The sequence below is a fragment of the Callithrix jacchus genome, chromosome 16 (genome assembly GCF_049354715.1).
Source record: "Callithrix jacchus isolate 240 chromosome 16, calJac240_pri, whole genome shotgun sequence".
NCBI lineage: Eukaryota > Metazoa > Chordata > Mammalia > Primates > Cebidae > Callithrix > Callithrix jacchus.
In genome coordinates this window covers 93,601,400-93,614,217 of record NC_133517.1, presented here as the reverse complement: position 1 = coordinate 93,614,217, position 12,818 = coordinate 93,601,400, and the positions used below count along the sequence as shown (strand labels likewise).

At 39.1% G+C, this 12,818-nt stretch overlaps 1 protein-coding gene and 1 non-coding gene across 2 annotated transcripts in view; both read left to right on the top strand.

Annotated features, from left to right (window-relative positions):
- Positions 1–12,818, top strand: part of FZD6 (frizzled class receptor 6) — a 29,172-nt gene that overhangs the window by 4,146 nt on the left and 12,208 nt on the right. Inside the window, exon 3 of the mRNA XM_008983388.5 lies at positions 10,990–11,186. Within this exon, the coding sequence (XP_008981636.3) occupies positions 10,990–11,186 (197 nt within the window). The remainder of the gene's footprint in view (positions 1–10,989; positions 11,187–12,818) is intronic.
- On the top strand, positions 2,733–2,775 carry LOC128929944 (small nucleolar RNA ZL63). The gene has a single exon (XR_008477282.1). It is a non-coding gene; the product is annotated as a small nucleolar RNA ZL63 (small nucleolar RNA).

The window sequence follows — 12,818 nt, the reverse complement described above, 5'->3', positions numbered from 1 at the left end:
TAGAGTACCCCAGGCTCTTCACGTGGGACCCTGCCTTCTTTTCCAGTCTCCCATCTTGTACCTTCCACATTGCACACTCTGCTTCATCCAACTGACCTGTTTGGAGAATTCAAATTCATATTACTCTCTGTCACCTCTGTATCTTTACACACACTGTATCCTCTGGTGGGCCATCAGTCTACCTACCTTTCTTCACCTGCTCCGTTTCTTCAAGACTCAGTTAAAGCAATAACTGTTTTTAGTGAACCCTTCTTTCACCTTTTTCCTGAGCATAATCAGCCCACTCTATACCCTTACAGTACTTAAAAAGTACAGTTCTTATACTTATCATGCTATTTTACAGTGATCTGCATGTCTCTAGATTGAGAGTTTGTTGAGGGTAGGGATGGTGTTTTCTTTATCTCTATCGCTAATACCAAGTACAAACCCTCTGAGCATGGTAGAGGCTCCATGAAAGCTAAATGAGGAAAAAGGTAGTATTTTATGTCCCAATAAGTCAGCAAAGGGGATTTTCCCTCCCAATCTTTACCTTCCACTTCGATCGTCTACAGTGTCCAAATAAAAGACATACTAATATTTTTAGGTGGTTTATGTATCATTTTTTTCATTCTGTCTGAGCCTAGCTAATGAAATACATCAGTTGACATCCTCTATTTTGTTTCCCACATTAGCTCTACACATATTCATCAGAATTTATTTAAATAATTTGATTTTTAACAATTTCTATGAAGTGAAGGAATTCAACTTTTGATAGGACCATTGGATTATAAACTATATGAGTCTTTTTTTTTCTAACATTGTACTTTATTTAGTGTTAATTGTATAGTTCAATCGAGTACTAAATTATAGTTGGATATAACTTGGCTTTTACTAGAAATGTGTTTTATAGCTTCTCTAAAGATTGGATTGGGTTTTACACCTCCAACCCAATTGCCTTTAGTTTCTGCTGGTTCCTGTTGAATTTCCAGGGTTGGCTGTGAGTTAGTGTTAGGATGAGGGGCTAAAGAATTGCCTGATGGCTATGGCAAGGAATTGTACTCTCTTAGCCACCAAGAATTCTGTATAACTCAAGAGATCTATCTCATTCCTTTTTTGTTCCTAGTTTTCATTTTGTGACAGCTAGCCTGTTTTACAGAATTTAAGTCTTTATGGTCATTTTTAATCTGTGATTGTATGAGATGGCTTAGAGCAATGGTCCTTAAACTTTAGTACTTAGACCAGCAACTTGTGAGCTTGTTGGAAATGCAAGTTCACAGACTTCTATCCCAATCTACTGAATCATGATCTCTGAAGATGGAGCCCAGCTGTGGTTTCACAAGCTGTCCAGGTGTTTCTTATAAGTGTTAAAGTTCAAGACCCACTGATTTAGAAGTTTGGATTGCAAATTTTTATTGTTAAAGACCAAATTATTTTGGCTTTGCAGACCATAGAGTCTGTCACAGCTATTCAACTTTGAAATTGTAGCACAGAACCAGTCACAGACAATATGCCAACAAATGAGTGTGGCTATGCTTCAATAAAACTTTACTTACAAAAACAGGCAGTGGGCCATATTTGGTCCAATGGCTACAGTTTGCTGAACCTTGGTTTAAAGTACTTGAAAATGTTTTAAGGATAGTTTGGAATGTAATAAGTGAACATTATTGTGCATTCTTATGTTAATACATTACCTGAGTTATATGTTACTTACTTTCCACATAAATTTTTTAAAGTAAAATTTATCACAAACCAAAGAATCTGACTGGGATATCTTGGTTCTTTAGTTTTGTTTCAGAGGTTACTTAAAATAAGGGACTTCAGTCTTTTCCTTATTTTATTATGTGAACCTGAAATCATTTGTATTACAAAGAGTTAATTACAATTCTGCATAGTAACTGGCCTTTGTAATGAAAAGGATGTACAGTCTAACTCTCTCAAGTGGAAAAACAAATGGCTGCTGGTTTTCCATTGTGTTCCTTTTGTTTCATATCTAGAGCATTGTTTCACAAATTGTGAGATTGAGGTCCCTTGAGAGACTGATTTCATCCAGAAAGAGCTGAGACTGATCTAGGGTAAATGGAAACAGGAATGTTGTATTTTTCTATTTCAATTGCCTTCATTGAGGTCCTAGGCAAAAGCCAGGTCACGTATTGTGTTTGGAACAGCAAGTGGTCATTCCTCTTTTAAACAGTCTGAAGGGAAGTGAGCAAAAAAAAAAAAAAAAAAAAGCCTTTACTTTCCACCTGTTAATATGTACTATCAGAATGTCTCTATTCAGTTAAACTGGATACACAGACTTCTAAGGAAAGTATGTATTTCTGTTGTATAGTGGCTTTTATGAGTTTTCATTTTTTCTGTTTTTAGAAAAGTCCAGTCCCTTTCTTCTTTTACCTTTCTTCCATCTTCTCTACCTCATATGCTCTTACACAAAGAAAAAAAAGTTTAGTGAGATTATCCTGTTTGTTTTTCAGGAAAGACTGTCTGAAAATAACTAGCTATTCCGAAAGTAAGATATTAATCATATAAAATGAAATAAATACTGAAAAGTGTTCCAAGCCAGTTGCGTGTATGATGACTACTGTTGTGTTTTAAAGGTAGAAACCTTCCTTTGTGATGTTGTGTTGCAGTAGTAGGGAAAGTATCTTAACTGCTTCTTTTAAATCTGCAGAACACAGATTGATACACAGGCCTGTATGTGAAGAGAAAGGATATTTCTCCTGGGAGGCTCTGCTGACAGTTAAATTGAGGCACAGAGCTGAAGAGCTGATGTTCCCCTAAGGCCATAGCTCTTATACTGTGGTGTGCATCAGAATCATCTGAAGCACTTATTAAAACACAGATCACTGGCTCCATCCCTGAGTTCCTGAATCAATAGGTCTGGAATGGGATGGAAAAATTCCACAAATTCGTGGGGGATGCTGGTGCTGCTCACTCAGGGACCACTCTTTGGGAACCATTGCGTAGGCAAGTTGGCAAAGGTTCTGCTGTCCCTGCTGGGTGAAAACAAATTGCTTTTGTAGAATAAAGAGTTGGCCGGCTTAGAGAGGCATACAAAGTGCCTGAGCTTTACTGATTTGCTGCAGGAAAGAGACCACATCTAGAGAATCACCTTAGCCAATTGAGTTAAGGTTGCTTAAGACAATCCACTAGAAAGTTAAAATGAGCAGGTGGTAGGAATTGCTACCCCTGAATATGTTTCTAGTGGTGTCGCCAATCCCTGAAAATCCCTTTGTCCTGCAATACTGTTTTTTATTTTCTCTCATTGTAGGGAGGGAGACCGCTAATGGTTTTTGTTTGTCCCCTACCATAATAACATTTACCCAGGAAACAAATATGGTGATTGTGCTTTTAATACAGCTATTTTAACTGTACATACATGGACTTGGAAAATTGCAATGGGTTGGATTTTGTTCTCACTGAACCCCTGTCAACAGCTCTTTATCATCTTACCCCCAAAAGCCCAGCCTCTGAGGCTGGCACACTGAATCTAGAATCTCTGGGAAATAACCCCCTATCAGTATGTCTTAGCTTCATCTAAAATTGTATTCTTTCCTCCTCGATCTGTAACCCTTAGAACCCAATATAAATTAGCAATCTTACGACTAGTTTATCGGCCTTTTTTTCAGATTTGATTTTGACTTGATCTTCCCAAGCCATGCTGGGATGAAAATCTAGTTACAGGTTGAGACATTGAAGAGTGGTGGGATGGGGCAGGGGGATATTTATTTTCTTCTTACAGAAAGGTTCTGCTTTGAGGGCTGCAGATTCAGAGCACTCTGTGATATCCTGAGCCTTGTCATGTGTCCCTACTGCAGAACTCTGGGTCTCACTGCTTCCTAGTTAAAATATCACCAGGTCTTTTATGTTAATGGGAAGCAAATTAAACTGATATAATTTAGCCACCTACAGATCAAACTGTGCTTGGTTTTCATCTCCCTAAGCCTTAAGTCCTTTTAGAGTGTGTGTGTGTGTGTGTGTGTGTGTGTGTGTGTGTGTGTGTGTGTTTCCTTTTGTTAGAGACAGGGTCTCACTCTGTTGCCTGGGCTGGAGTACAGTGGCACAATCATAGCTCACTGCAACCTTGAACTTTTAGGTTTAAATGAGCCTCAGGCCTCAGCCCTGCAAGTAGCTGGGACTGTAGGGGTGTGTGCATCTACTCCCTGATTTTTTTTTTTTTTTTTTTTTTTTTTAGAGACACTGTCTTGCTATGTTGCCCAGACTGGTCTCAAACTCCTGGCCTAAAGCAATCCTTCCACCTTGGCCTTCCAAAGTGCTGAGATTACAGGTGTGAGCCACCATGCCCAACCTAGTGTTTTGCTTTACACCTTGAGTCAAAAATTCAGAGATGTCAGTTTATTATTCTCTTCCTAAACCAAGCAGTACCATTAGAAGCCCTCACCCTACCCCACGATCTAAAAAACTCATGCTCTTTATATTATTTTCTGGTTTTCTGGCAGCAGCCACTTATTTGATCTCCCATAGCCTTGTATTCATTGGACATATCATTCTAATATGTACAGAGAAGCTAAGCTAAAACCAAGCTAAGTGATTACAAGAATAACTTCATTCACTTTGCCATGGGTTGCCAGATTTCCATCTCTAAATACTAATAGGATGCTCACTGCCTTTTACCATAGACCAGAAACCCAGTTCTAGAATTCCCCATTTTGCTGAGATCACTTGCAAACCATTCTTTGTGGTATTTTCTGTACTAGTCAGTCTACTTGGTTACAAACAACAGAAACCAATTCTCACTACACAGAAAATGGATAGATATTGGACATCTTGTAAGTTCAATGGAAGGCAGGAGAAACAGCTAGTATCATACTGAATGGGCAAAAACTGGAAGCATTCCCTTTGAAATCTGGCACTAGACAAGGATGCCCTCTTTTACCACTTCTATTCAATACAGTATTGGAAGTTCTAGCCAGAGCAGTTAGGCAAGAAAAAGGAATAAAGGGCATTCAGTTAAGGAAAAGAAGAAGTCAAATTGTTCATATTTGCAGATGACATGATTGTATATTTAGAAGACCCCATAATCTCAGCCCACAACCTCGAGCTGATAAGCAACTTCAGCAAAGTCTCAGGATACAAAATCAATGTGCAGAAATCACAAGAATTCCTATACACCAACAACAGACAAACAGAGAGCCAAATCATAAGCGAACTCCCATTTACAATTGCTACAAAGAGAATAAAATACTAGGAATACAACTAACAAAGGATGTAAAAGATCTCTTCAAGGAGAACTACAAACCACTGATCAAGGAAATAATAGAGGACACAAACAGACAGAAAAACATTCCATGCCCATGGTTAGGAAGAATCCATATTGTAAAAATGGCCATACTGTCCAAAGTAATTTATAGATTCAATGCTATTCACATCAAGCTACCATTGACCTTCTTCACAGAACTGGAAACCACTTTAAACTTCATATGGATCCAAGAGAGAGCCTGCATAGCCAAGACAATTCTAAGTAAAAAGAACAAAGCTGGAGGCGTCACGCTACCTGACTTCAAACTATACTACAAGGCTACAGTAAAAAACATGGTACTGGTACCAAAACAGAGATATAGACCAGTGGAACAGAACAGAGGTCTTGGAAACAATGCTACACATCTACAACCATTTGATCTTTTTTTTTTGAGAGAGTTTCGCTGTTCTTACCCAGACTGGAGTGCAATGGCACGATCTCGGCTCACCGCAACCTCCGTCTTCTGGGTTCAAGCAATTCTCCTGCCTCAGCCTCCCGAGTAGCTGGGACTACAGGCACGACCACCATTTTTGTATTTTTAGTAGAGATGGGGTTTCACCTTGTTGACCAGGATGGTCTCGATCTCTTGACCTCGTGATCCACTTGCCTCAGCCTCCCAAAGTGCTGGGATTATAGGCGTGAGCCACTGCGCCCGCCCTGATCTTTGACAATACTGATAAAAGCCATGGGGAAAGGATTTCCTGTTTCATAAATGGTGTTGGGAAAACTGGCTAGCCATATGCAGGAAGCTGAAACTGGACCCCTTCCTTACACCTTATACAGAAAGTAACTCCAGATGCATTAAAGATCTGAACATAAGAACTAACACCATAAAAACCCTGGAAGAAAACCTAGGCAACACCATTCAGGACATAGGCACAGGCAAGGACTTATGACTACAACACCAAAAGCAATGGCAATAAAAGCCAAAATAGACAAATGGGATCTAATTAAGAGCTTCTGCACAGCAAAAGAAACAATTGTTAGAGTGATCTGGCAACCAAGAGGATGGGAAAAAAAATTTGCAATCTACCCATCTGACAAAGGGCTACTATCCAGAATCTACAAAGAACTAAAGCAGATTTACAAGAAAAAACAAGCCCATTCAAAAGTGGGCGAAGGATTTGAACATACACTTTACAAAAGAAGACATATATGATGCCAACGAACATGTGAGAAAATGCTCATCATCACTGGTCATTAGAGAAATGCAAATCAAAACCGCATTGAAATACCATCTCACGCCAGTTAGAATGGTGATCATTAAAAAATCTGTAGACAACAGATGCTGGAGAGGATGTGGAGAAAAAGGAACACTTTTACACTGTTGGTGGGAGTGTAAATTAGTTCAACTGTTGTGGAAGACAGTGTGGCAATTCCTCAAGGATCTAGAAGTAGAAATTCCATTTGACCCAGCAATCCCATTACTGGGTATATACCCAAAAGATTATAAATCATTCTATTATAAAGACATGTGCACATGTGTGTTCATTGTGGTGCTGTTTACAATAGCAAAGACCTGGAACCAACCCAAATGCCTATTGATAATAGACTGGACAAAGAAGATATGGCACATATACACCATGGAATACTATGCAGCCATAAAGAACAATGAGTTCGTGTCCTCTGTAGAGACATGGATGGATCTAGAAGCCATCATTCTCAGCAAACTGACACAAGAACAGAAAATCAAACACCTCATGTTTTCACTCATAGGCAGGTGATGAACAATGAGCACACTTGGTCACAGGGAAGTGAAGAACACTCAATGGGCTAGGTGGAGTAGGGAGGGGAGGGACGGGGGGGCGGGTCGGGAAGGAAGGAAAGTGATAACACTGGGAGAAATTCCTGATACAGGTGATGGTGGGCGGGGTATGAAGACAGCAAACCACCATGGCATATATGTACCTATGCAACAATCCTGCAAGATGCAGGATATACACATGCACCCCAGAGCCCAAAGTACAATTAAAAAAAAAGTTTCTTGGCAAAATGTGCATGTGTGTGCACACGGACATATTGAAAATAATTAAAGATTTTCTCTCAAGTTCCTTCCAAATCTAAGATACTTTAAATCTATTCATCTGCAACTGAACATGGAAGTTGGTAGCCCACACTAGATCTGAACTGAGACTTGGTTTTTCTGTGTGTGTGTGTGTGTGTGTGTGTGTGTGTGTGTGTGTGTCGGTGGTCGGGGGGTGGGGTTTCTGTTTTGCTATTGTCCTCTAATTGTTGGGTGTGGTTATGTATGTGCCCTTTAAGTTAGCCTTGTTAATTGTAGTCTGTAATCCAAGCTTATATTTACGTATTAATTTTTGTCTGCTTGACCGACCATTCATTTACTAAAGAAGATGCGTTGAAATTTCTCATGATCATGGAATTGTCCATTTCTCCTTATAGTTTTATTGCTTTTTGTTTATATGTTTTAAGGCTGTTTCATAAGGTGCATACGGTGCTCAGCGATGCATTTGAAAGTGCATTTGTTTATATGTTTTAAGGCTGTTTCATAAGGTGCATACGGTGCTCAGCGATGCATTTGAAAGTGCATTTGTTTATATGTTTTAAGGCTGTTTCATAAGGTGCATACGGTGCTCAGCGATGCATTTGAAAGTGCATTTGTTGCACTTTATTCAGAACCTGAATGTTTTGTGGCAGGAGATGTTTAATTGACCATACTGACGAAAGAAGTTGGCATTCCTTCTTTTGACCTTTCAGAAATTTCTTGAAGCTTATAGTTTCTTGAGGAGTCTTTTCCTTGTTTTTTGTTTTTTTTTTTAATGCAGCTATGGATTTTATTTTTTATCTTTAAACCTTTTCTGTCATTTCAGTGGCATTTTGAGAGGAAGAAGATGCTAATACATAAATTCAGTAAATTCAGTACATTTCCCTTGAATCAGAATTTTCATCTTCTCTCACTCTACATGTTCTCCTTAGGTAATTTTAGTCAATTATTTCACTTACCATTTTCATACTGATGACTTTTAAATCCATATCCTCAACTTAAAGTCTCACTCCTGCATAGCTTTATTTCTGTAACTACCTGCTAGTACATATTTCACACTCAAATGTCCTATGGGCACTTCAGACTGTCCATCCACTGGTAAATGGTTAAGAAAATTATGGTACAGCCATACAGTAGAATATTACTCGGCAATTAAAAGGAACTACTGACACATCTAACAACATGACTGAATCTCAAAATGATGCTGAGTGAAAGAAGCCAGACAAAAAAGAAAACACACTATATGACTCCACTTAGGTAAAATTATAGAAAATACCACTCCACAGTGACAGAAGGCAGATCCGTGGTTGTCAGGCGTGAGAGTTACTGAGGGGGTGAGGAGGATGAAAGGGTGGGAGGGATGACAAGGGACCTAGGAGAAACTGGTGATGGTGAGGGATACATTTATTACCTTGGTTGTGATAATCATTTCCAAACTTATCAAATTGTATACTTTATACATGTTCAGTTTACCATGCATCAGCTATACCTTAATAAAGCTGGAAAAGAAAACCCTCAATACTAAAAGGCTTTGATCAGAAAAACAATAGCCCTTGCCTACCTTCACCCACATTCCAGTCATGCCCTTGAGAGGGAGCCTCTGAACTCCTTTAGGTGTTCCTCTGGTATGTAGGCCACATTCTAAACTAATGGTTTTACTCTGTTGGTTATTGATTAATCACTTTAGAACTTCAAGCCATTTCTGTTTGTTCTTTCCTATTAGGGTAGTTGATAATTCATTTATCTTACCCTGCCACTTTTACTTCTCCTCTTAATACAGTTTTTGATTAAATGAATAGTGTTAACATTACTAGAAATATTAAAATTATGCACTGCTAAGTCAGGTAGTGTATTTTAAGTACATTTTTTTAGTACCCTCCCAACAATTAATGCAGTAGTTGTATTTGCTTTGTTTTTTAATGTAACAATGCCTAACTGTTTTTAGATATCTTAACAAACTTGTCAGAACCTAGCAGCAATTTTCCTAGTGCTAAAAATAACATATAATCTGTGAATCTCAATCTCCCCTCCTTTCCCTTGGAGACCTTTCTTCTTCAGCTGTCTGTCCTTCTGTCAGATGTGCTCTGATTGCTTCTGGACTAGATTTGTAGTTGTCACACGGAGAATTTTTCTTGTCATTCTTCAGTGTTGAATCAGCTAATTCCTGGGTCCCATATTATTTTCCTTCTTGGTTTATTCATATATTCCTTCAGTTTGTTTCAGGAATATTACATCTTCTAGTTGCTTGCTAAACAGCAATTCTAGGTTGAGATGCATTTTTCTTTAGAATTTTTTAGTTACTTTTTTCATTTTCTTCTAGCTTCTGATATTATCAAATATTCACAATTTAATTTAGTTACATGTATCCTGTTTTTCTTCCTTCTGGAAACATTTGTGATCGTCTCTTTGTCTTGATGCTCTGCAATGTTTTATTGATATGCTTTGTCATTGTTCATTTATTGTTTTGGAGAATCGTGCATTTACTCTGCAAATATAGAGAAATGACTGTGTAGCAGACACTGTTTTAGGCACTGGAGATAGAGCAGTGAACAAAGAAGGCAAAATCCTTTCCCTCTTAGAATTTCAGTGAGGGGAATAGCAAATGCAAAGACCCTGAGGCAGAAATACATATGGAATGATGAGAAGCAAAAAGCCAGTTTAGTGGCAATGGAGTTAATGAGAAAAGTGATCAGAAATGAAACTAGAGACACAGTGGGGAACCAGGAAATTTAAGTGCTCATAGGAACTGGAAAGGACTTTGGAATTTATTTTATTGGAGTCTTTGAACAAGGCTAAACTTATGTTTTAAAGAATCACGTTGGTTGGAAATTTGACTGTAAGATTAGCAAGAGTGGGAGGTAGTGAGATCTGCTTGGAGGCCATTTTAGTAGTTGAAAGATAATAGTGGCTTAGACTGGGCGGTAATAGTGAGAAATGGTCAGATATGGAATATACTTTAAAGGGAGAGCCAACAGGATTTGCTGAAGGGTTGGAGATGAGGTGAAAGAAGAGAGGAGTAAAGAATGAGTTGTAAGATTCTTGGCTTGAGCAACTTGGTGAATGGTGGCATTATTTACTGAGATGGGGAAGACTTAGGAAGTGTTTGGGAAGCCAGAGATACAGTGGGATTGAGTTGTATTTTGTATACTTTGGGTTCAAGATGCCCATTAACAGCCAAATGGAGTTGTTTGGGAGCAGATGCTCATTCAAATCTAGGGTTCACAGTAGAGACGGGGGCTGGATGAGTTTCCCTTGATTAGTCAGTAGAGATAGAGAAGAGATCTTGGGGACTGAGCTCTGGAGCATTTCAATGATGGTAACTGGGAATTGGAAGAGGATCAGAAAAGGAACAGCCAATGAGACGGCTAGAAACCCAAGAGAATTCATGTCCTAGAAGACAAGTGCGAAAGGGGCCTCAACAGGAAGCTAGGAGCCACTGTGTCGATTGATGTTAAGAGTTGAGTAGAAGGAACATTCAGAATTTACCATCAGATTTGACAATGTGGAGTTTGTTGGTGACACTGACAAGTGATTTCACTGGAATAATCCACTGGAATAATCTTCTTGAAAAATATATGATTGAATAAAAGATAGTTATATTCCATTGTGTATGGAAAGTTCATGAGTCTGATAGAGGGAGATTTAAAGATTCTTTTGGAGTATAAGTGAAAAAGTATATACTTTAAACAGTAAATATATTAATTATATTCATTTGTTATTAAAATGTGTTCTATCTTTCTGTCTTTAATAGCATTTTCTTCCCCTTGCAAAACTGAAATGTTCACCAAATGTTGAAACTTTCCTCTGCAAAGCATTTGTACCAACCTGCACAGAGCAAATTCATGTGGTTCCACCTTGTCGTAAACTTTGTGAGAAGGTATATTCTGATTGCAAAAAATTAATTGACACTTTTGGAATCCGATGGCCTGAGGAGCTTGAATGTGACAGGTAAAGTATGTTTTTCATGGAAAGCTACTAATGGTATTTTACTGCTGATATTAGCTCTCTGGGATGTCAGTGACAGACTTTCATTATTTTAATTCCATAAATGTTTATTGCACACTTAATATATGCCAGGCACTATGGTGCTAAGTGTTGTAGACACAAAGGTGAGCAAAAAACAGATTTGTTTCTTCCTCTCAGGGAACTTACAGTGAGGTGAGAGGGACAGACAGTAATCAAATAATTATGTAAATAAGTGCAAAATTATGACTGTGATAGATACAACAAAGGAAAGGTAGATCGTTCTTTGAGAATATATAATGATACCTTTGACCTACACTGGGGAAAAGGGAAGGAAATAACTGTTGAGTTAAAGTATGAAAGGTAAGGGTAAGACAGAGGTAAATAGGAAATGAGAAGAGGGAAAAGCATTTTGGGCAGTGGGAATAGCTTATTCAGAGGCCCTGCAGAGTCCCTGAACAGGGAGTGAGGGAGCATCGCACATAGAGGGAATTCAAAAGCTAGTGTAGCTGGAGTGATGAGAGTAAGAAAGAACACGGTGCAAGAAAAGGAAGGAGAGAGAAGCAGCATTCAGACCATCCCGGGCCCATCTTGCATTTTGCACATTTTTATGCTGAAAGCAATGAGAAGGTCTTCAATATTTTAATATAGAAATGGGAAGCATGACCCTGTGAGCTTCTGTGTAGAGCATGGCACCTGTGTCAGTCTCCTGAGGGCAGGGCAGCACTCTGTGGCAGTTCCTGTTAGGAATCCAGGACACTTTCATCCTGCAACTCTGTCAGCCAGGTGGATGGGAGAGAGAGAAGGTAGAGAACTCACACCTTTTCTTGAGTGCCTCAGATGTGTTATACCTTTTCCACATGTATTCATATTGGCAAGATGTCAGTCTTGTGGTTACAACTGAAACAAATAGGGAAAATGGTAAATGTGTGTCCTGAAGGAAAAAAGTGTTCAAGGCAGAGGACATGTCAGGTGCTGCCAGTCAAAAGAACATTACCTTATGTTATTTCACTGGAGTGATTGGGGCAAAGGACAGATTGCAGTAGGTTAAGGAGTGAGGGGTAAGTGAAGCCAGAAACAGAGAAAGTTCTTAGGGAAGTTAGCTATAAAAGAGGAAAGTTTATAAGTTTAATGGGAAAGAACTGACTATTTTAAGAACTACTAGGAAAAAAGGAAGAGGCAAGCATATATGGGGTAGAAGAGGTCATCAATAGTGGTTTTCTTTTTTTTTTCTTTTTTGAGACAGAGTTTCACTCTTGTTACCCAGGCTGGAGTGCAATGGTGTGATCTCTGCTCACTGCAACCTCTGCCTCCTGGGTTCAGGCAATTCTCCTGCCTCAGCCTCCTGAGTAGCTGGGACTACAGGCACGCGCCACCCTGCCCAGCCAATTTTTTGTATTTTTAGTAGAGATGGGGTTTCACCTTGTTGACCAAGATGGTCTCGATCTCTTGACCTCGTGATCCACCTGCCTCGGCCTCCCAAAGTGCTGGGATTACAGGCTTGAGCCTCCGCCACCGCCCCCGGCCCCCATAATGGTTTTCTAAGAAAGAGTTAGGATCCCAAGTATAGATGACATTTTGACCATGGATGGGAGGAGCATACATTGTAACAGAAGG